This window comes from Plasmodium inui, assembly GCF_000524495.1.
Source record: "Plasmodium inui San Antonio 1 unplaced genomic scaffold supercont1.1, whole genome shotgun sequence".
Taxonomy (NCBI): Eukaryota; Apicomplexa; class Aconoidasida; order Haemosporida; family Plasmodiidae; genus Plasmodium; species Plasmodium inui.
Genome location: NW_008481835.1, coordinates 860,151 through 885,066, shown reverse-complemented (window position 1 = coordinate 885,066; position 24,916 = coordinate 860,151). Strand labels below are relative to the sequence as shown.

The 24,916-nt window shown below is 38.7% G+C and overlaps 4 protein-coding genes across 4 annotated transcripts; 3 read left to right on the top strand and 1 right to left on the bottom strand.

Moving 5' to 3' along the window:
* Positions 1-870: 870 nt before the first annotated feature.
* C922_00207 (hypothetical protein) lies at positions 871-2,630 on the top strand (the record flags this gene model as incomplete). Its single annotated transcript, XM_008815824.1, has 2 exons — positions 871-2,318; positions 2,501-2,630. 2 exons carry the CDS (start codon positions 871-873, stop codon positions 2,628-2,630), a joined length of 1,578 nt encoding a protein of 525 aa, XP_008814046.1.
* A 2,155-nt stretch (positions 2,631-4,785) lies between these two features.
* Positions 4,786-9,201, top strand: C922_00206 (hypothetical protein; the record flags this gene model as incomplete). The annotated part of the gene is made up of 1 exon (XM_008815823.1): positions 4,786-9,201. One exon carries the CDS (start codon positions 4,786-4,788, stop codon positions 9,199-9,201), a length of 4,416 nt encoding a protein of 1,471 aa, XP_008814045.1.
* Positions 9,202-9,853: 652 nt separating this feature from the next.
* Positions 9,854-11,347, bottom strand: C922_00205 (hypothetical protein; the record flags this gene model as incomplete). Its single annotated transcript, XM_008815822.1, has 1 exon — positions 9,854-11,347. One exon carries the CDS (start codon positions 11,345-11,347, stop codon positions 9,854-9,856), a length of 1,494 nt encoding a protein of 497 aa, XP_008814044.1.
* Positions 11,348-13,411: 2,064 nt separating this feature from the next.
* C922_00204 (hypothetical protein) lies at positions 13,412-23,577 on the top strand (the record flags this gene model as incomplete). Its single annotated transcript, XM_008815821.1, has 2 exons — positions 13,412-14,783; positions 14,891-23,577. The coding sequence occupies 2 exons, from the start codon at positions 13,412-13,414 to the stop codon at positions 23,575-23,577; spliced, it is 10,059 nt and encodes a 3,352-aa protein (XP_008814043.1).
* Between the last annotated feature and the right edge of the window lie 1,339 nt (positions 23,578-24,916).

Sequence of the window (24,916 nt, the reverse complement as noted above, 5' to 3'; positions counted from 1 at the left end):
TCACTTTTACAATTATCAGTTCTGCACTTTCCAGTTTTGCATTTTCAACTTGGCATTTTTCTTTTTTACATGTTTCCCCCCTCCGTGTCTACGCAAGTTTACTCAGATTGAACTTTAAAACGTCCCATTCACCACTTTAAAATTGTGTATTTGGCCGCTGGGTCATTGCAGTTATTTTGCCTTTCCAAATAGGGGGAAAAAAAAAAAAAAAGGCGGCAAACGCAGGATAATAAAACCAAAACAGCACATGAATATGAAACATTTTCCTTAACGAAAAAAATTTACATAAATGAAACTTTCGCGTCCCACCGCAATGCTCGTTACACAGAAGGTAAATAACAAATCCGAGGGAAAAAAAAAGCAAAGCGCCACGTAACTTCAAAAGCAAACAGAAAAACTTTCTATAAAAACGAACATTTTGAAGAACGCCTTTGTAGCGAAAAAAAAAAATAATGAAATAAAATAAAAGAAGTCATAAAGCGCAAAGCATAAACAAATGAACAGAACAGAAGTATACAATAAACGCCAAATAGCTAATGAATAAATAACCCTGCTTTATGCGGGTATTTATTTATTTTATTTTTTCTTCCAGCCTTAGCATCATCCACAGGGGAATATTTCTGAAAGCACGCTAAGCACGATGAGAAGAAACAGATTAACCTGACCAGCGTCAATCCAAAGAGAACAAAGCGAACACGTGAGAAGCCATCATGTAGTATTACAAGAGAAATATACAGATGCCACCTTTCCAGCGTCCTCGATTTTGTGTTTTACGCTCATATTTTGTGCGGTGAGTACACTTGGTTTATGCCCATTTCTGAGGGCACTTTAACCACTGGGTTTTTTTTTTACCCACAAAATAGTGAAAAAATGAATGACCAGGAGGAAGAAAATAAAAGGGGGGGAGAGAAATCAGTAAAAAAGAGCATCGACATTCGTTTTGACAGAGATGAAATGGACATTCCTGTTGAGAAGGCTCGTGGGGGAAGGCAAAACGCGCGAACGAGGGATGATTTACACGTGAGCACAGATAAGAACGGACATGTGAACACAAATGGAAGCGCTCAGGTTAACCAACATCTGTCGAAAAAGAATGAAGCAACCGAGGACAAGGAACAGTTGCTAATATTTAAGAACTACATGGAAAGGGAGGCAGGAAAGAGCAGTGAAGAGAGGAAAGAGCAACCCAGCAGAGGCAAAAGTATCCCCCTAAAGGAGGAGCAGCCCAGTAAAGAGCCAAATGGATCGACGAAGGAACAGCAGAATGGCACAGATGAGGACGAGTTCGAAATTCCCATACATAGGAAAAAAAGAAACCAGCGCACTGATTTTTTAAGTGAAGGCTTTTTTAAAAATAAAGATTATGAAGAGGAGCAGCAGGAGGAAAACAAAAGATTGCACATATTGGAAATTTTCAATTATCATGATTTCCCTGCAAATTTATTTGGGAGAAAAAAAACGAAAACAAAAAATAAGGAAAAAAAATTTGTCATCGAGTTTGTAGACACATATAATGACGATTTTGTAAGGAAAAACATTAACAACAATCTTATATTTGAGTCAATAGGGGTATGTAAAGGAATTTCCTTTTTGCACATAAACCAAAATATCAATGTAAACTGCCTAGGGTCCAAAGACAACAATGCCTTTTATTTTTACAAAATGATACCATTTGATAAGATTTTCTCCAAGGATACCATGAGCAAAATATTAAGTAGTAAAAGTGCGCCTCCCCAAAATGAGGATACAAGACAGCAAAGTAATAGGAAAGGACACCAAGTGAAGAGCGATCTGGAGAGAGCACAAAAAAATGAGGAAACTAATCCCCTTTGGAAAAATTATAACATGATAAAAAATTACCTTTTTAATAAAAAAAAAGAAAAAAAAACCCTGTACAACGATTTATATTTATCCCCCTATGAAAAAAATTTAAAATCAAGTATATGTATAGGGACTCATATATACTCCAAAGAAAGGGCCGTGAAAAAATGTTTCGGGTTGCTAATAGAGCAAAACGTATACACCGCTGATCAACCCCAGGATGAAAATTCATCAGTCAATAAAAATTTGGAAAATCTGTACTTTGATTTTCCATTTCATAGAAACCAAATAAGTTTCAAACCTATTTACTATCCGTATAAGAATATCCCCATTGTGAGCCACTCTTTTCACAGTTATTTTAAAAATATCCAGTGGGAAAAAATGAACAAGTTGAAGGATGCTCAGTTTTATTACGACGTAAAAAATAGCCTCTTCAATTTTTCAAAGGACGTTTATTTGACGACCAAGGGGGCCATTAGGCACTTCGATTCGCCCAAGTAAGGAAATAAAAGAGAGGGAGAGATAGGCAGAGATAGAGCCTTCCTCTTTTGGGTTTCATACGTGCGTAAACTTCTTTCATGTTACATCGGACTGATTATCCACGCCTTCACGTGACAGGTTGTTTAAAATAGAGATGCTCTTTTTTAAAATTGCCTCCACCACCACTATCCTCCCGCAGGGACTTCATCTTCCAAACCGCCAACCGAATGAAGGACATCAACTTCCAAATGAAGAAGATTTGCGAAAGGTCCTTTTACATAGTGCACGATTCCGTAATGAGGCTCAGCAAGGTCTCCAAAAGTTCTTAAAACAAAAGGACGCGGGGGTGCCCATCAATGCGTGCATGTGCGTAGTGTTTTTCTGTACATACCAGCAGACGCAATTCTGTTTTTCATTTTTTTTTCTTCTGTGAATTCCCTTTCTGTCGTTATCCGCGCAGTGGGGAAAGGGGAAAAACGATGCCGTGTGCAAAGTTTGACATTTTGCTCTTTCCCATTCATCAATTTTTTAAACGAAAATTTAATTAACTCCTTTTTTTTTTTTTTTTGAATTCTTTTACATTTGCGTTTAACAAAAATAAAAAAAAAAAAAACGGATTATCCTTCTCCTATTTTGCGATAAAACAGGTATAAATACGCACCTACAAAGATATGGATAATTACACTCAACGGTGGGGAGCAAACCTTTAAATGGGCAAAAAAAATAAAATGGATCCATTACATGATCCCTTATTTGCAGCGCGTTAATTATAAAGGGCATAAAAAAAAAGAGAAAAAAATCTTCTCACAAGTTGGTAACCGCTTTAACAGGACTGTATATATATGTCTCCTTTAGAAACGTATTTTTCCCCACTTCGCCAAACATTTTAATGAACAAGTTGAAGGGGTAAAAAAAATTTCCAATAATTTTCCAACCTTTTTCGAGTAAATTTCCAGAAAATTGGAAAAAGGGATGCGTCGAAAGAGCTATCATTATGCCCACATAACGTGAGGAAATAACTCCTCCATGGTGATAAATAGATCTAAAAAATTGACCAAACTGGATAACATATCACTGCGTTTATTGTATTAAGTAGGCACGTAAAGAATGAACCAAACCACGACGGGGAATTTTTTTCCCTATAGCGTTGGATGAATTTCTGCTACATTGCTTCTGCATTTTTCTGCACTTTTTCAGTATTTTTTATATTTTTCTGGTATTTTTCTCCATTTTTCTGTATTTTTTTTTTTTTTCCACACCATGTAAGTACCATTTTGGCCCTATCAATGTAGGAAAAAAAAAAAAAAAGGCAACGCGAATAGAGACCCGAATGGATTTCTTCTTCCACCTTGAAAGGAGATAATACAAAAAAGTTGCGCATAGAAAATGAAAGATAAAGGTTCGGAGGGTTTTCTACCTCGCCGCATACTTCGGGAAAATTTTTTTTTTTGGCGCATATACGATAGTCCTACCTACAAATGAGTGAATAGTTTATCAAGATACTGTATATAAAATTACATATATATTTGGCTATGTGCGCATTTGGGTGCATATGTCATATGCTGTATGTATATATATAACCTCAGTGTTCCCTTCATTGGCCAGAAGGTTGCCACTCTGCGCAAGATGCGATAAATAAATATTTGTGGGCTGCCTCACGAGAAAAACGCATATAAATATATATATATATATATAATAAATGCAATATAATGCCGCGTTATATTTTTTCCCTCTATGTTTATGATGTTCTTGTGCTTTCCTTTATCATCGCCAATACCAGCGAAGTTGCGTAGTTACTCGCAAGCATTCCTGCGTTGTTTCCTCTTCTTCTTTTTTTTAAACCATTTTTTAAATCAGTTGAACGGGATGTACAACTGGAAAAAGAAGATGTGTTTAAAAGATATGGAAACGAAACTTTGCGCGCAAGGAGAACGTCTTCCCCGCGGGCTCGCTTTTTCCAGAGGGAAAAAATTTAAACTTATGTAGGCGCAAATATATATGTATGCATATACGTGCTTATGCCTGCGTATACGCTGAATGTTTGCCTACCCTCGTAGCATGCCATAAAGTGTTGATTTACGAAGTGAGGCAGAAAAAGCCGCGGCGAAGCAGTTGCGACGAAGCGGGCGCCAACATCGTGACAGACGAGGCCCAGAACCGCGCTACCAAGCGGCTCTAGAGCATAGCATACGCGCATGAAAATAGCACGCCACGGCCACCACATACAGTTTTGAGTAAGCATTATGTAATGACCCTTTTAGCTGACGAACATGTTCGCGTCCATCCACCAGTCAGAGCGACAACTAACTGGTAAGCACTTGCGAATTCAAAGGAAGAGGAGGGAATAATTCCCCCCGTTTTGTGGAAACTTTACAAATTAAGGAGCGCCAAAAAAAAGAAAAAAAAAAGGAAGAGATAGAACATACAAAGTAACAGAGGGGCACACCGGAAAAAGGTAGCACCTAAACGTAAGCCTAACATAATATGTATAAGAAAGTCCACGATATGGACAAAAGGAAAGGGAGAAAAAAACAGCAGAAGGATGTAAGAAGTTACGACTTGAAGGAAACGGGAAAGATCTTCAAAAACAAGAAGAACAATTTAAAGAAAAGGAGCTTCGGCCTCAATAAGAACTGGAAAAAGAAAATTAACCATACGTACGGAAGAGAGGAAAAAAAAGGAAGCAGAAAACGATTTAATAGTAACAACCATGGAACAGACAATTATTCCAATGCAGGGCGGAGGAACTCCACCCCTCCTATGAACAATAAGAAACCTGCATGTGACTTTGAGAACCTGGTTGACGATGTTGTGGAAAATAAAATAAGCTTAAAAAAAACTGATGAACATTTTATTGTCAACTTGAAGAAGATATACAACGTAAACCACGTCTGGTTTTCCCTAAAAAGAAATCTAGAATATATTGTATCGAAATATGTTCTGAAAAAAAGGAAAAAAAATTACCAATACGATGATGTAAATTTCTATTTGAAGAAGATGCGGAGGAGGCAGAGAAAAAAGGCAAAGGCCATAGAAAATGAAAATGAGGAAGAAGCTCTTGTTGGTGAGAACGAGCAGAAGTATCACCAAACAGCAAGGACTCAGCATAAATTGCTTCTTCTAAACTCGGAGGATATGATCTTCCAGCTTGATGAGGAGGCCAAAGAAATTGTACTAAACAGCAAAATGTGGAAACGTAAAATAAAGCAACTATTAAAAAAGAAAATATCCGCCTGTGAGGAAAGGAAAAATGTTGATAGTCCTAATGAGGATGATTTTACGAACAGGTACCGAACGATCGATTACTACGATGTGCCAGTCTGTCTGCAGCGTTTGTACGAACTTGGAAATGAGTACAAGGATAGCAGCAACTACGGTGTTGGCGCGAATAATACCAATAGTGGCGGAAGCCCTAGCAATCACCATCACCAAGGGAGCAAAATAAATCTGAAACTGCTGCTAAAGAGGAAGGTAAGCATGAGCAGCGTGTACAACTTGCTTTACGATATTGGCCTAAATCTAATGTGCGAATATTATAAGATTTACGTGGAAAAGTATTCAGAAGATGAAGAAAAGATCCATCTCGAAATTATACACAACAAGAGCAATATCTTCAGCGATCGAATTAACAACATGGTTGTGTTGTTTAAGAAAAACCCACTAGTGTACATCCTGTATGTAAAAATTCTTCTAGATTATTATAAAGTGAGGGAAGACATCTTCATAAAGAAATCCATTTTGGAGTGCTTAAAACATGTGTTCATGTTCGTTTTGCCAAGTGAGAGCTTAGAAGCTTTGGAAGATAATAACAGAGAGGTTATGAATTACATTTTAAATGTCCTATTTAACCGATTCAACTTTAAAGAATATAATTTCTCTTGCTTCTTTTTCTTCCTAAATTCGTTACTATACATATACGCCCTTGAAACTTTCACCAAGAAGCTATTCCTACAGTACATTTTCATTTTGAAGAATGCAATGTACAGCTCAATACCGAGTGTCTTCTTTGTTTCAGTAAACAATTTAAAAGAATTTTGTTTAAAAAAAACAGAGAATAAATTTGCAAATCTGAACATCCTTCTCGAGGGCTACTTATCCATTAAAAAGGGAAATCCCCTGCTTCTAAATATACTCAAACATATAATAACCATAGAGAATATGCAGCACTATGTCGTTTTTTACCTCTTCGAACAAGTATTATCCAGCTTAAGATGCTGCGTTGAGGAAATCGTGCAGTCCTTAAAAAATGGAGACAAGGAAGATGTTTTAAATAAACAGTTGAAGAACGAAATTGTCAACATGAACAGGTCATTGTTCATTCTATACAAAATTAAGAGCAACTCTTTTAATGACATCACGGAAAATATTATCTATTTTGCTACCTACATTTTTGAGATGTTTTCGAAGAATGTTTTCGAACTTTTCGATAAGAGAAATGTCCTGCTAAAAGAATGGAGCATAGAAAAAATGAGCTACATTAAATATACCTCTGTGGAAGCGGAAAGTTGCAAAAGTGGGAAAGCGCCAAAGGATGACTTGAGGTGCGCTTCTGCTGCAAACCTGGGGGATAACCAACCAGTATATGGGATTTGCCAGGTGCCCCCCCCGGACTTATGTCGAATGAGCCAACTAGGAAGAGCTGCAAGAAATGGTGAATTATCCACCAAGGAGGAAGAGTCCAATTGGAGCAATGGAAGCACGACGAAGCTTGTGGGCGCGCCTAGCAACAGCCAATCCATGCACAGCGATAATTCCTCGGCCATCGGGGCCAGTACCAGACAGACGGACGTGATTAGCGGGGAGGAATTCGGGGAAGTCACTGAAGAGCGCCTTACAGGGGGGGACAAACTCGGGAAGGAAGTCCAAAGAGGAGTGCAAAATGGTGCCCAAAATGGTACCCAAACGGGAGCCCCCAATAGGCACTCCCGCGGAAGCAAACCCCTTGAGCCTCATAAAAAAACGGCGGACGACTGCACCTTCCAAAAATACTGCCTGTACGGATACCTGAGCAAAACGATTCTGAAGGTGCTTTCCAGTATCCTGGTGAACAACATCTACTTCATCATTTACAACAGGTGCATTCTGTTGAAGAGTCAGAACAGCACCGGAGGAGGGAGCGAGAAGCCAGCAGAGGAGAAGTACCTCCACAGCTTAAACATTCTCTCCTTGTTAAAAATAATAAAAAGTGTGGAGTCCTACAAAATAAAAATTAATTTCCTCATCATCATGTTCCTCCTTCTGTATTCATCAAATCAAATAGACGATAATATTTACTGCTATTTTTACAGCATCTTAAGAAATATGAATTATTATGAAAGTGATCACACGTACAATTTCTACGGGCTGCTAACAGTACTAATACTTACGGACAGAAATTTAATCCGAAATGTTAGCTTTATAAAACGAATTTTTCAACATAGCATTCATTCGAAGGAATCATGGACCCTTTTATTTTCCCTCATGATGATACGTTATTTAGTTTTAAAAAAAAACATCCTCATGAAATTTTTGTTTAATGATGAAAATAGTTTATATGAACAGAACTTGGATAATGTGAAGAATGCCTACATGGTCAAGTTTAACAAATACCACAAAGAGGGAAAAAATCCAATTGTCAATGATGAGATGTTTCTTTACAATAAGTCAGTAAATAATCCTCTGGATGCCAATTCTATACTAACCCATTTTTATGAGTTTTATAATTTTTCCTCCTTACTGAACGACAATTTTAAGAATATGCTCTTCGAATTTAGGAACATAACGATTTTTAATTATAATTTTATTCAGATGAACAAATCTGGTGTGCACAGAAATAGCTTCGCGAATAATGGGTTCCTGCGTAGTAGACCCCTTCTGGGCGAGCTAAATCAGAGAAGCGGGCCAATGTCTAAGGGCGCTATTGCGAATGGAAGCGCGCCGAGTGCAGACAAATCAGACTCGAATGAGGGCGGTTCATCTGAAACCCCTCTCCTCGAGGGGAAAAACCCACAAGAGAAGGCTGCTCTTCAAAACGATGTAGATAGAAACCGCAATGACGACGATGATGATGACGATATAGTAATTAACGTCAGGACGAATCGGCAGTGGAGGAGGAACACACAAATGAGTGGTGCCACGGACGGTTTAGCCCCTAGCGTGCGCGCTCCGATCCCCCCCCCACCAATGATAAACGAAACGACGATTAACAAAAAAGCTGGTAATTGGTCCCAATTCACAGCGAAGCAGCGCCCTCCAGAACCACCTCCCAGTTTACATGATTCGTCCTCTGGCTATCCACATATGTACCACTACGAAACGAAGGACGTCATTAACATCCTGGATAAGCTATCAGTAGAATACAAAAGCGCCCAAGAGCAAGTGAACATGCTCAATATTTTTAACAATTTTATGCACGACTCTTGCATCAACGAAAAAAGAGAAAAAAACGATCAAGTGAAAACGCAAGGAATGTTTAAATTAATGAACAAGCCATACCAGAAATATTTTTACGACATCCTGAACGTATATAATAACAATAGTTTTAAAAAATTTAAGGACAAGTATCAAATTAGGAGAAAGAAGCGTGTCGATGATGTGAGTGGCGCTCGAGGAACTTCCGAAGATGACGATGATACCACGGGGTCAGTCCTGGATGAGGAACAGGAGGAAGACGAATTCTTGGATGATTACATAAATAAAAATTTTGACGTAGGCAAAGACCTGGACGATGATGTATTTTTTTTTGACCCGATGACACAAAAAAAAAAAAGGAAAAAAAGTGAACAAGATAATTTTTCCAAGGACAAAAATTTAAAGAATATTTCCAAAAAGAAAAAGGAGCAACATACTGACGCTCCTACCGATGACGTGATGGAATTTTCAGATTTCACCAAGCTGAAAAGGAAGAAGAAGGGTGAATAAGTTAATTGTCCCACGCCATGCGTGCTTCTCTCATTTGTCCAACACGTGCTTATATGTATACATACGTGTGTATCACCTTTACCTACATATGCACACATAAGCACCCTTCCCTGTGTGCCTTTTTTTTCCAGAAATGGTAAATTAAACGGGGAATTCTCTTTACCCGCCTCCAATGGGTGGATCATTTCTTTGGTAAATTTGTTGGCACTTCATTTTGCGCCATTGCGTTGTGGCGCTCAGGTGCCATGTTATGTTGCAGCTGCACCTTCGGAGCTGTACGTTTGCAGTGGTACGTTGTGACCGTACGTTGCGATTATATGTGCAATATTTTTGGGGGGCATTTTGTCGCCCCATTTTTTCCATTTCTTTGCCCGATTTTTTCACTTTTTCCCCCGTTTTGTCTCATTTTGCCTAGGCTACCCTACACTCAACAATTGCAAAACGGGCACCCTCGCCGCGTCACACGCAGGGGAAACACCTCTTCATCTGAACTCTTTGTTTAACCCACCCTTTTTAAAATTTCGCAGAAAATAACCACATTTCGTATGTTACAAAAAATTGGGAATTTTATTTTTGATGCATTTTTATGCAAGAAAAGAAAAAAAAAAAAAACAAAGGAAAAAGGGAATGAGAGAAAGACGTGATTTAATAATTAACTTTTTAATTTTTTCTCAAAGTAAGACACGTAGTCGTAATCGATTTTTTTTATTTTGTCCACGAGGGCGTCCATATTGTCGCTTAATATTTTTTTATAGGTATCTGAGGAGAAACTCTTTATGGTCGTTTCTGCATCGTTCAGTATTTTTATTTTGCTGCATGTTCTCTCTGTATGACCACATGGCGTTGCTTCCAGCATCTCACGTTCGCTCTGTTGCGAGTCTCCGAAGTTGTCTTCACTTTCCGCAGGTGTGTTGAATTTTTTTCTATGTGTAATTTCCGTGCTTGCGTCCTCTTCGTCTTCTTCCTCTTCGCCTTCTTCCTCCTCTTCGCCTTCTTCCTCCTCTTCGCCTTCTTCCTCTTCTTTGTCTTCTTCATCTTGCTCCTCCGTATTATCATCCAAGCTTTCATCCTCCTCCACCTCCTCATCGTCGTTTTCGTCCTCTTCACTTTCCTCCTGCGCATCTGTATCATCATCTAAACTCTCTTCTCCATCCTCATCATCGTCCCAGTATTCATCCTCCTCCAAATCCTCTGCATCTTCTCTTTTTTCCTCTTCCATCTCCCCTTCCCTGCTAACAACTTCGCCACCCGCATGGTCTGCCATTTCACTCTCTCCTGTTTTACTCATGCATGTGTCTTCGTACCTCACTTGTTTTCCCTTCCTGGAATGGGGATCTCCGCTGCCATTGTGATCTTCCCCATTCATATTTTTCTCGTCACTTTGAGGGATGTGCGGAAGTTGTGCAGGTAGCCTAGCATCTCTTATCTTTCCAGTTAATAACATTTCTGATAGGTTATATAATTCATTTTCCTGCATAAAGGATTTAATGCTGCATATTTTTTTTTCATATTCATCCATGGAGTGATATAATTGCTGTAAAAATTGGTCCTTCTCTTCGTTCTGCCTTTTATGCCCCCTTACATGTTCGTCACGGTGTTGTGTATCCTCCCCCGTGGGCTTATTGCCCATTTTTCCTTCCGTCTTTGAGATTTTCTGCAGATAGTGAATATTTAATTCTACGTTTATTTTATTTTTTAAAAATAAATCCAAGTTGTTAAAAAGTTGCACCAGTGCGCTATTTACATCGTTGTAGAAGCTCTTTGCCAAGTCAATTTTTTGTTGCATAGAATTTATCTCTTGATTTTTTCCCAAAACTAAATTTATAATTTCCTCCTTTTCTTTTTCAATTATGTCACTATTTTGGCTGATTATTTCGTTGGCAGTCTTTATATATTTATTTAACTGATTTTTCTTTTCCTCACAGGACAGCACCAGTTCGCTTAAAATGATGTCGATTTTTTCCTTTTCATTTAAAGTTTTTTCCTCCTTGCTGCTGTGCTGCTCGGTGACTATGCCATCAATTTCATTTTCTTTGTCGAGAATTTTTTCAAAGTCATCCTTCATAAAATTGAGGATGTTTATCTTGTCTTCCAGCGCGGCTAGGTTTATGGGGGGTTTCGTTTTTTTTTTGTTCTTTTGGTTCATTTTGGCAGCTCCTGAGGGTGTGCTTATGTGGGAGAGGTTGGCTTACCTTGTAATCAACCTGCGCAAAGGATCTGCTTCAGCGTCACGTTGGGATACCTACGTGCGCCTCTTCCCATGTATGCCCCTTCGCTACAGACACGCGCAACGGTAGCGACAACACCTGCGAATACTTTTTAAGTAAACCCCCCTTTTTACCCTTTACTCAGAATTTCAGTTGTAACTTACTGCGCCCTTGTTGTAAAATTATGTGTCTCTTCTGTTATAACTTGTAATTTTAGTCTTTTAAAATGCGTGATAAAGTGGGCCCAAAGATATGACTGTTTGCCAAAGCGGGAGCATAAACAGAGATGCACAGAGGACGACACTTGCGAATATTTTTCTACCATTATGATAAAAACGTTTAGCATATATGCGCACTATTCACGCGATGGTTATTTTTTTTTTCCACGTTTTCGTTGCATATTGGGAGTACTGCGAAAGGTTTTCTGGGTTTGATGGGTTGTCTAACGTTCCTAATGTGCCTAACGTGCCTTATGAGCGTCCTACGCTTAGTTTAGCTGCATGTGAACCTAATTATACTAACAGAATGATGTTACTAGGACCCCCTACAAAGGAAGAACTAAGTTGAGACCGACTAAATGTCCCCAACCTGATTTTGTAATACATGGCCCTACAGTGCTTGTAAGGCCAAAAGAACCGCAGGAAAACAATTCAGGCTTTAAAACAAGAACTCCCTATTTTGCTAACCAGAAAATGAATATTATTTTGCCTTTCTATAGCTATCGCGATTGGGGTCTTTCATGATATGTATCCCACACGAAAGCACGTGAAAAATACACACGTACAACGTAAAAAATAGGACAGGATGAGAAAAAAAAAAAAAAAACCTTTTCCTTCTAGATGGCGCTGTTTCGTGGACACTATAGCATTTTATCCCTTCCTTTTTGAGGATGCCCTCAATTGACTTCTAACAAAGGCGTGCACATTCGTTTCGAAATGTTTCTCTATTGGACCATAATGTCATACACGTCGCGCAATATACACAGCTATAGGTGCCATGCTAATTACAAAAAAAGGGGACACATCCTCTGCGCGAAAATATGAACACGTTATTTTTTTCTCTAATTTTAAAAGAAAAAAAAAAAATTTCAATCATGCCAGTAAAATTACATAGTGCACAGAATTGTGAAAAGAAGGAAAAGAAGATCTAGGTTTTGCAATTTTTTATGAGTCCCTGCTTGGCGCGAAGAAAAAAAAACATACGCGCCAATTCTCCTTCCCATTTGCATGTAAACGCGTGTACCCTCCTTACGAATATATATTATACAAAGCCAGAGAGTATACATGCATACACCGGCGCAGAACGCACAATACAAGTTTGTGCGCATACTTCACGCTTAACACGTGCATACGATCTGAGGTCGGTTTCTTATGCGACGAGAAACACGTAAACGGGATGCCACAATTCTGATGAAACACCCACCTAACCTTCCCCAGTGAAAATTAAAAAAATTCTCAAAAATCGGAAGAAAAAGAATGAGCAAAAGAAAATAAAAATATCACAAAAATGTAAATTTCAATCGCAATTGCTAGCAGACCAATTCAGGAGAGTGTAACCGAAGAAGCGACAAACCTGGAAAACGATGAAATAATTATTCAAGCTCCTGCAGAGGAAAGTTCAAACTTAAAAGAGTATCCAGTTTAAAAGGGAAAAATTAAGGCTTTTGTTTTTGTGCAATCATGCCAGAAAGGGGGAGGAAATAAACCAGGGAGAAGCAGCGAAAGCTAATTGTAACGAAGGGGGGGAAACCAAATTAGGGAGAGTGAAACGGAGAAGCCATATTGGGGATAGCCTAAGTGGAAATTCAAGAACAAAGGCCAAAAAAATAAAAAAATGACCAAATGATCGCGTAACTGAGTGACCGTGTAACCCAGTAACTGCGTAGCCGAGTGACCGCCCAACCGAGTGACCACCTAACCGAGCAACCTGATGACAAATAATACCCAGTCGAACCGAGCCAACGCCGCCCCAAGCAGCAGCAGCACGTCTCAGTGCGCACGAAAATGATGAAAATGCTGCTGTATGACACCATCAGGGGTGAGCTGAAAGCGGAAGGTAAAGACAAAGCACTGGACAAAAACGAGATCAATGAAAATATAAAAAAATACGACCGGCATAAGCTGAGAGCCATACTCAGGAAATACATTCGACACAGCAATAGACTGCTAAACTACCACAAATACAAAGAAGTAATAGACAATTTTGAGCCATTTAAAAATGTATTTATCATATACAGCAATAGCTTCTTAAATAAGAATAAAATTTTTAATTACACCTTTAGGTATTCCAAAATTATAAAAATCCTATACCTAAATAAAAAGGGGAAAAGACTTATATATGGGGACAATAATTACTTGAAAGAAAACACCCTTACGAGAAATAAAAAAGGAAGGAGCAGTGAAAGAATAGGATTACTACTGGACGATAACAAATTCGCGAATGAAGATAATTCCAATGAAGAAAAAATATATCAAATCATTAACTTTTTCTATACCTTAAAAAAAAGTGATTATGATAAATTGGACAAAGTCATTGAAAAAAGTCAGATAGCCCTGCCCTCATTCAGCTACTTCGATATTTATCTATTTAGCAATAACAAAAAATTAAAATATGAAATTAACAAGAAGAACATAAAATACATTGACATCAGTTCTGTCCTGTATTACCTGTACATCCCAGTAATCATTTCGTACATCCATTTAAAAGACTTCCAAAATGCCAAGATTAAATTCTTTGAGTATATTTATCTGAAGAGAAAGTTTAGACAAATTAATAAATATTGCTCTGAAAGCGAAAAAAGGAAATTGAGAATTACCACCCTAATTTCATCGCAGCTGAAAAATAAGATATATAATTATTACGACACCCTTCTATATGAGAAGAAGCCGTCGTCCATCTTTTTTAAGCGAAGTGACGAGATGGGACAAAAGGGGGCTCATAAAAAGAAAGAAAATAAAGATAGTATAGAGCTACCAAGTAACGGAATCAGTACCAAAATTAAGAACAAATTTATATTGACGGGAAGGAAGAGCAAACAAGATGACGCCTTCAAGGAGCGCACAAGGGGTAGTACCACCATTTCAATTAGGAAGAGCAAAAGGAATAATTCCTCTTTGCGTGGAAGTGATTGGCCCGCTGCTTGTGGTAGTTTGCCCGTGGAGGCCTCAAATGGGTTGACTAAACCCAAGGGAGGGGAAATATGTCCCCCCTCAGTGAAAGATGACACAGAGGCGGATGTTATTAAGGAGGGTACAAACAGAATTGATTCCAATGAGCACAATAGGAGTGGGGCTAGTGGGCAACACACACCACGGGGAGATACCCACACAGGTGCTGCCGTGACGAAGGAGGAGGACCCTTACGCCAAGAAACGAAGTATGCACCTACACCACACATGCAAAAGACAAAATTATACATATCAAGAAAGAAAGAAAAACATAAAAAGAAAAAAAAAAAAAAAAACAACGAATACATAACCATAGATGAATATTTGTTATTCTTAAAAATAAAACACAAAGAGACATCCCTAGATGGACTAACCGATGTCGTAAGGAATATCCCCCTAGAAGATAAAATATGCAGAATAAAGAGACTAAGAAATATAATGAATATTGAATACAATGAAAAAAAAAATATATATAGAAAGGAAAAGATCCTGAAGAATCTGATCCAATTTAAGGATAAGAAATACTACTTTTACAACTACTTTTTTGACGTCTTGATTTATTTTTCGTACTTTAAACAGATAAACATTGTGGAGGGCATACTGCTGATGGCACTCCTGTACAGCAAGCTCAACTTTTTCAGCATTTCGACTTACATATATAAGAATGTGTACCTCTATTTTTATTATATCTTCGAGAGCTACCAGAGAAAGTGGAAGTCCTTTGATTTAAATCACGAGATGAATAAGCTGAATTCGTTTAATGTGAAGGGGAAAGAGAATACCGACGCTTCGTATGCAAAGCATCACAAAGATTTGAAGGACGAAAGGGCGAAAAAGAAAAAAGGAAAAAAGGATAAGAAAAAGAAGAAGAAAAAAAAAAAAATGAATACCATGGCGATTTCGACGTCTGACGTGGGGACCATAGAGAGCGACAAGCGGGAAACTATTAAGGGGGGTGATTTTTTCCCCACTCCGACTGGAGAATTGCATCGTAGCAGAGGCCTCGAGGGCATCACCAGCGTGTGTAGGGGGAGTAAGGACATCGCGGTGGGAAGCGGCGCGGTGGATGCGGTGCGGGAAGGCGGAAAGGAAAGCATAAAGATGAACAAATCGAAAAGGGAAGCAAAAAAGGAAACGAAAAGTGAAGCGAAAAGTGATGCGAAAAGTGAAGTGAAAAACCACAATAAGGACAACCACAATGATGATAAAAACGACGATAAGGACAACCTCGACCAGGACGAGCATGACAGCTATGGCACGTGCAGCATGTACGACGAGCTCGTGGTGCACACATTTAACCACTTCCAGAGGCAGCTGCGAAATAACAGCAACTTTTACTTCGTGGCGGACTGGCAGGAGCAGAAGCCGCACTTCATGTATCGCAATTATGCCTTCCTAAATAACTCGTTTAACTCCCCCCACCTGAATTACCTCGACGACATCGTCGTAGGGAATATCATAAAGAATGCGATCTGCTTTAACTACAAGTACATTTTCAACGGAATCAAAAGGCACATTTTAATTTACCTTAATTTAATAAGTCACGTAGAAACAAAATATATTTTTCATAAAAATAATTATAACTTAAAGAATCTGATTTACCATCTTTACATGGACAAAATCCTCAAGTCCTATGACACTAACCTCTTCACGTATGAGAAGAACTTCTATGTACTGAAGAGAATCATTTTTTTGGACAATGGTGTCAATTTATTTCACCCTAGTGAGAATTATTTAACGAATGACTATTGCTTAAAGTCGATATTTTTTAAAATATATTTTAATCTTTATAAAAATACTTCTCTAAAGGTCCGGAGAAGGAATGCACGGGATAAGCTAGCCGATGATAACAGTTGCATGCGCGCGGAGCTAATTCACCAATACAGGATTAACGTATGGAGCGAAAATGGGAAAGACAGCATCCTGCATTCGTTGATCAATTTGGAGGAGCAGAAGATGCAGTTAGGGGGCTATCCTGTATGTCCTCATAATAGAACTGCGCCGCAGTACCAGTTAGCAAAACAGAAAAACGAGGGAGATGCAGCAGTGAACGGGAACTTCGTTGGGGAGTATCTTCATCTGAGCGACAACTCCCCTAGTGGAAGTTCCCGAATTTTTAATTTCACGATGGGTACGAGCGAGCAGTTCAGAAACCATATGCTTAGTAGCTACCTAACGGACCAATGCAGTCACGTGGAGATGAAGGGGCACAAAACAGAAAACGTATACCAAGAGTTTAACAACTTTGCAGATTGTGAGAATAATAATGTCAAGGAGGGTGAACGTACACCCTTTCTCCATTTCAGAGACCCCATGCGAGTGGATAACTGCCCATATAGCCACACCATCTCGTCGCTTGAACTTCTTAGGGATAATAAGAGGTACAACTCAGATATTCCTTTGAATAAGTCGGGACCCATTATAAAAAGTGTAACCTTGGTAGATAACCTGAACAGTCCGTCTTCCATCAACGTCGGGGCGAAAAGCGACTGGCAATTTGATGATATGTATAGCGGCAACTCGAAAAAAAGGAACTTCACATCTGGTGATGAAGCGGACAGGAAAAAGAAAGTGGCTACCCCAAACAGGGACAGAAAAAACGACAAATTTATTGAAACAATTTTTAAGAAAAATATTAAAAAAAATCTCTTTGGAATAAACAGAAGTTTGAATGAATCTCATGATTATGCTGATGATGAGGAAGAGGATGGGAAGGACAATTTGAAAAACTATTCGCTCAGAAATTTTTTCAACTTCCCCAATAACGAATTGAAAATATTGATTTATAATTTTCTCTACCTCTACATCTTTGACGAATATATTTACATGAACATGCATAAGAAGGACATAAGTGAGTACTTCAATTTTTTAAATGTGTTGAAGAAGAAGCAGAAACTGAGGTACAATTTTTGCAATTTCCTATGGCATTCGAATAAAGACATTGGCAACGAAATATCATGCTACAAAAAGTATCTAAAGGAGAGATACCTAAATAAAAATAAAAAAAAAGATAATAACAAAATGATGTACAACTCTATGTTTGGAGAACAAACTACCATCCAGGTGAACATGAAAAAAGATATGAATGATAAGTGCAAGACGAAAAGTGCCAAGAAGTTGTCTAAAAAAGGGGAAGAGTATAAAATGGTTAGAGAGCATAAGAAAGAGGAGAACCTCCATCCAATGGCTTCAATTATCCTAATAAACAATAAAAAAGAAAAATACAATTCAAAAGCCATAAATTTGTTGAGAGATACGTATAAGAAAAATTTCATTAATTATCACATCAAAATTAATGTAGAAAAATATGAACACATTTATTTCCTCTTCATAATAACGGAAATGTTGTCTATTATTTTTTTGCCATTCATCAATTCGCACTATTACTTTGCCTACATAAAAGGGTATAAACATCTGGGGGAGGGTAAGTTCACCCCGATTGAGAGGTTTAGGCAGGAAAATATACACCTCTTGTGTGAGCGCACTAGTGCTGATGGCGCCAGTGTCGATGATGTGAGCGGAGATAACGCAACCATCGCAGATGGTGCTGAAGGGAATTACAAAAGGAAAAGTACAAAACAAAGTCGTATAAACACGCAAAATCAAGGGGACAAGCGGAACAGGTTGATCAAAAGTAGAAAGCAGGACATATCCACGAGCATTTACAACCTTTTCCAACTAAACAAGACCAACTTGTTCAACTTTTCAAATAAAGAAAAAAAAGAAAAATCTTCCGATTCTGAAGAAACCAAGAGTAGGAAGATTCTCTATCGAAAAAATACCCTAAGTAATATCAAAAATGAAACGGCATACATACAGAAATATTCCCTGTTCAATGAGAGGAAGGAAAAATGGAATGACGTGCTGTATAGCAAAACGTACACTACCGAGCTGAAGAGAAGGAAAAGCACGAAATATCCCCACCAGTTGGATGATGGAAACTACTATATTGCGCTTTACAACTCGAAAGTAGTAGAACAAATTAGGAGAAGCAAAAAAAGGATAACTTTCGAGGCAAAGAATCTTATTGAAAATGTCTTCCTCTACAATGAATATTACCGAATTGATACCTACGAATTAAATAAAAAATTTCATAGTAAGGACAAATATTTCCTCATAAAAAAGTATGAAAAAATTGTAGCTCTTGCTTTTTACACTCGCTTTAATTCCTATTTGATATTTTCCCTGTATCAACGAATAGCACTCCTGAATTTTCTATACTCGAATTACCATTTGGTCATTTCAATTCTGAGATATATTAACCATGTGCATTGTAAGCTCATAAACCAGCATGCTCGGAGGCATTTTTTTCTTATGAAGAAATCTCCAGCAATGTGTGAAAAATCAGTTGGTCCTTCTCACCAAGGGGATAAAGTACATACGGAATTTCCAGAAATGGGGAAGAGTACCTTTTTCGCAGATCAGTCTGAAAAGTGTGTCCCCTACGATCACTCCTTCTTCTACATGAAAGATGAAGACATTCATTACAATGATTACATAATCAACACATACAGCACGAACTATATTAATGATATGAATGCCGCAAAGGGTAGACAGGATTCCCCGTCCTCTATAATCAAGTTTTATGACAAACTAGGGGATATAAAATCCTTCCGATTTTCCATTTTCTTCGACATATTTTTTGAGCTAAAGGTAAATTTTAACCACCTCAGCAGCGCGTATATATGTGTGCAGAATTCGTTAAGGTACCTCTTCTTCTTTTTGAAAAATGCACACAAGTGTAATGTCGTCTTGGATTTGCGGCACAGCAGGGAAAGACAGGCCACGCTACGGGGGACAGCTAACGAAGTGACCAGTGTGTCTGACGAGAGAGACAATAACATGGCGAAGCCGTGGAGTGGTACACACAGGAGTAAGAATAAACATTCGTGTGACGCCCCCCAGGTGGATTCCCAACACAGAAGAGTAAAAAGTGAAACAAATTTACACTTCCAAAGTGGGAACACCCCCCATGGCGGAAACAAAACACTGGATGAGTGGAATCGAAAATGTGGAGAGTCATTTGACGATACAAGCCGTTTTGCACCATCGGGTCAAAATTACCCATCGATGGAGAATAGCACAAATCGTGATGGAAAAGACATCTCGCATAATGTTAACGAGGAAAATTGTTACACTGAAAATGATTCCCATTCGAATTGGCTTGATGAAATAGGAAAAGAACCCAATTGCGAGGAGAAAGGCACAAACGAAGAGAGCGCATTAACCACCTCGGAGGGTGAAGAATGGCCTAAGTTTATCCCCAATATGGACATAAACAAACTGAGAAGTAGTAGACTTTTCTACATTATAGGCATCTCCCTACTGAAGCAGCTGAACAGTAACTACTACTATGACAACATGAAAGAAATAAACCTCATTTATGAGGACGATTTGGTTGAAAAAAAAATAAATGTAAATAATTTGCTAAAAAATGATTATTCAGATGTGCTTAACTTGAGTTACAAGTACATGAGAAAAAGCATCAGCGTGGATCCCCACCATCTGTTGAGTTATTACTACCTTGGCGTTATTTATCTCTACAAGTTAAAAGTTACCAAGTGTATTTATATATGTAAAAATTTTCTATTACAAAACTGTCATAATGTGTACGCCTTCTCATTTTTTCTGCTATATATAGTAGTTACCAGTTCGAGGTATACCCCAAGGAAGGTACTTTCTACACATGGGCGGAACAAGTGCGGAAAGGCTGATACACATAAAAGTTATTCGATGCAGACTCCACGTGGAAAAAATAAAGGTGATGGTAGCGAACATGACGCACTCATTAACCATGCAAACATTTTGCACAGCTACAATGAACAGTATAAAGGGTTAATTAACCAATTAAGGCGAAATGCCCCCGACTTTTATAACGCTATTATGAGTACGAACAACCTCTTTGATGCAGATGATGAGAAAAAGGCAGGCGCAGGAGGAGGAACCTATATGGACGACTTTTGCAACCTTGGGAATTTTATAAACTGCAACGATTCGGGCGGTAAGAGGCCCGTTAACTGCGTGAAGGAAAATCCAAGTGATGTCCCATACGAAGTGAAGTCTAATGGGAAAAGTGACGATCCAAGTGGCAGCCATGATATGAACAAAACAGAACATGGTGAGCCCCCGTTTGGTCCTAAACTGGAGAAGGTGAATATCACTAATGGAAGAACCCCCCCAACGGGGAGAAGCGCGTATGATAAGCTGAGTACACACTGTACAGGAGGAAGACGAAGAGGAAGCACAAGAGGAAGAAAAAGAACAAGTACCCCATACTGTCTTTACAACGGTGAGGGACTCCAAACCAAATCGCCTAACAACGAATGTTTTTTAATCCTTACGAAAGCTATAAACTACTTCCCAAACAACTTTTTTTTTTTTTACCTCTATGTATATTACTTAATTAATTTCTTCGTAATATATGATATTTTATTTTACTGGGAGAAGAAAACACAAGACAAGAAGAATAAAAAGAGGACCTTCCCAAGTTCCAAGGTGAAACATTTGCTTCTGCAGAAAGCTTCACAAACGTGTAACATCAAATCAAGCCCAAGTGAAATCCCCCGCCCTACGGACCATTTCAATTTTTTACGTGAAGAAAAAAAGGCAGATGCCCATCTTAGCCAACTGTACGACGCAATATTCGACACGGACGAGATGGACAACGGAGATAGTGACGATAATAATTACACTGATGAAAGTGCCAGAAATCGCGATTCCTGGGGAGGACCCAAATTAACTCGCTTTTTTCCCAACGTCCCATTTAATCTTAACAAGTGTACCAACCTAGCCAAGGGGAAGAACGAAGGGAATAGAGTTTTAACCAATAGCATTAAAGAAGAAATTGACAGAATTCAGATTTCGCTGAAGATTTTGCAAAAGAAGAGCAATGCGATGAGGATTGAGTCCAGAATGGAGGGTAAAGCTAACAAGGTTGGTGCTTCGGGGATGGATGCAACTTCGACTGTGACGAAAAGTCCTTCTGGTGACGGGTCACACACTGTCGCAACACATGTTGGCAGTGCGGCTGATGATGAAAAGTGCGGAGAATATCGTCACGCCGATATCGCACATCCAGCGGGGAAGAACCAACCCGGGGATGCAAATGTCAGCCAAAAGAATAAGCAAAACGAAGGCGTAAACACCGAGGAGAGAAACGCAAGGTTCATGGAGCCCCCATCCGTATATGATACGTGCCCAAATGAACTAAAAAGTAACATAAAAAGAAGCGACTACATTGACATCAGCAAAGTGAACTTGTTACCCTGCGTTATGCCCATACTGTTAGTATTGTACAAATACATCCTTCAGAAAATGCAGGAAAAAAAAAACTCCGATATGTATGTATATTTCTGTTTGAACAAAATTATGTCTCATGTTGATCTGAGTAAGATTAAGTGTGAATTGCATGCAGAGAGCGACAGAGGCTACCATCCAGATGGTGGGATTAACAATTGCAATTGTTTCTTTAGCTACGCGAAGGGGAGTGACAAATTATACAGCAAGAATTATTACTTTTCGGAGAGAAATAGATGCGGCGTGGTTAGCGGAAGTGGTATGCTTGGTGGAAGCTACATGGTCACTAGAAGCCGCCTGGATGGCAGAAGCGGTAACAAATTTGGAACTCTCAACTCGCGGAACAGCATGAGCAATCTCAGAAATGGCACTCCCCAAACTACTGGCACACCCAAGGGCATGCGGAAAATTAGCCTGAAAAATGTATACCTGGAAGCCATCACCTGGATCAGTATGGGTGAAATTCTGATATACCTGAGGGTAAATGCCAAGCTTATTGCCTACCTTCTCAACATTATAGACACGTACATAAAATTTTATCTAAGTGTAAATAATGACAATAACTATTACAGCTACGAAAATACAAGTTTCTTTTACAATTTGACACACCAGTTTATGTGCCTGAAATGCTTGTACTTGTTTTATCTCTATGCCAAGTGCAAAAGGAGGAAAAGATATTCAGACATTCTTCTCCTGAGCAGAAAAGGAAGCAGCAGTATATGTCGCCTGCCATCAATGGCAATGTCCCCCTTTGGAGAAGCGGTAGAGAAAAGGAAGGACAATGGAAAGTGGAAATCATCATTGCCCTTTAAAAAGAATTTATATACAAAAATACTCTTTTTCGAAAACGAATACGAATTGCACAATGCTAGAATGAACTTGTGCGACCACCCTAAAGTTAAAGTCGAGAATGAGCACATCTACTTCAGTGATCGATTTGGTGAGAATGATTTTAAGTTGCCTTTTCATACAAGAGATAAGAAAGAATTGCGTGGGAAATTCTGGCCTCTGAGGAGGAAGGCCGAAAAGGGGGGCACTGATAAGGGAGAAAACAAGGAATCCCCCCAAAGGAATGCACCAAAAGAGAACGCGAGCAATGGAGGGAAATGTTATTCGAACGACAAAGCAGACACAAATAACAAAGTGCATAAAATGAACAGAATGAACAAAAAGAGGATGAATAAGATTTACGCCGATGAGGAGAAACTGATCAGCTCGTTTTTTGTGGACTATGAGAGTGCCCAGAAAAGACAGAAAAAATATCGACTCGTAAAAAACATTAAAATTTACGTATCCCTAATAAGTAAAATTTATTTCAACGATAGAAAGGTTAACATTTTATATGCTCGATATTATTTTTTAAAAAAAAAGTACCTAAAAGTTATCAGCATCTTGTCTCTTCTGAATGAGCACTACAAGAAAAGGGACTACTTCATTATGAAGAAGAAAAGGTCACATGAGGATAGTGGCTCAGGGAATAATATGAACATCTCGAGTGAACAAAGTACCTTACCAAGTGGCTACCCCTTTCACTTAAATAATCAAACTGATTTCGTCTACGAATATTTAAATATATACATGTATTATCAGTCCTTTGAGAAGTTACAAAATTACCGCAAGTCGAATTATTACAAGCATATTTTGAAAGTCATTTTTTTAAGCTGCCCCATCATACCGTTTGGTTTGTTTCCATTTATAAATTTATGAGCCGCGCTCGGGTGACCCACCGATTTTTCCCTCACACCATGCGAGTGTGGCAGGCAAAACATCATAAGAAACTTGACCACACGTAGATGACGAAATATTGAAGCACCTTTGTAAGCGCTGCCTCGAAATATAACGTGTTCCGCGTGCCGCAGCATAGAGATACCCTTGGTGGGAGATGCCCTTTTTTGTAAGACCCCTTCATGTTTTACGTTGGTATGTCATCATTTCCCCCCACGTTGCTTTTGGCAATTCTACATTCCTTCTCCTTTGCCATGTGTTTATTTTTCCATGTTTCATTTTGCATCGTTTTGTACAATTTCGTTTTAATTTTTTTTTTTGTCAATTTGTTTCGTCTTGAGTAATTTCTCTATACACCAAAAAGTAACATAATCGTAGCACAGGTTAGGCATGCATACATTGTGTGCATATTCTTCCCAGCACCTGTCTTTTTGCAATCGATTTCGCCTCCCCCCCTTAGTTGGCACACTCCGTACTACATAAATATATAGCCACGTGGATTCGTTCATGTCGGCCGCTTCTTTTTTAGCAGTTTTAATGTTATTTCGTTTTGTTTCGCTTCGACCTGTTATTCTTTTTTTTTTCTTCTTTCTTTGTTTGGTAACAAAAGCGTAAATTTGACCTGTATGTAGAAAATCCGGGGAAGCTGCAAAAATACAGTTGCATTTCCCTCAATTTTATTTTATTAAATTTTATGTCACAATTTTTTTTTTTGTAGCCTTTTAAAGATTGTTTTTTTTTTTTCACTTCTCATAAAAATGATGTGCACTAATTACATCATTCAACAAAACGACATCTTCGCTTTTGCCTCGTTAGGGCAGTACCCATGTAAAATTGAAAAAAAGAAAAAACGAAAAGATTAAACTGGGGAGGACTCATCCTTTATTTTTACGCTGCACATGGAGTGGAGACCTCCCAGAGTTTTGTAACGCTTAAATGTACAGCCGTGTGGTGGCGCCATGGTGGGGATATGCCGGTGCGGCGGTGATGACGTTCACTGGATTTGACCTTTTATTTTCCACGTCTCGTGGAGGACGGGACGGGAACATGAATATTGGGCACATGCGTATTGATATGTGGGCAAATATATGTTTGCTAAAATGGGCACGAGCATATGTGCGTTGACATGGGCACTAATCTGCGCATTTCAAAGTACGTCGACATGCAGATTGATCTGAACGTTGGACATCCTCCTTGGGGAATGCACGCTGAAATGCATGTGAAGATGCCAGTTTGACGTGCTTGTCATTCTACATGCTTACTTGCATACGGATATGCAGCCTTACGTGCACGTAGGCATGTCTGCATGTTCGATGGTGAG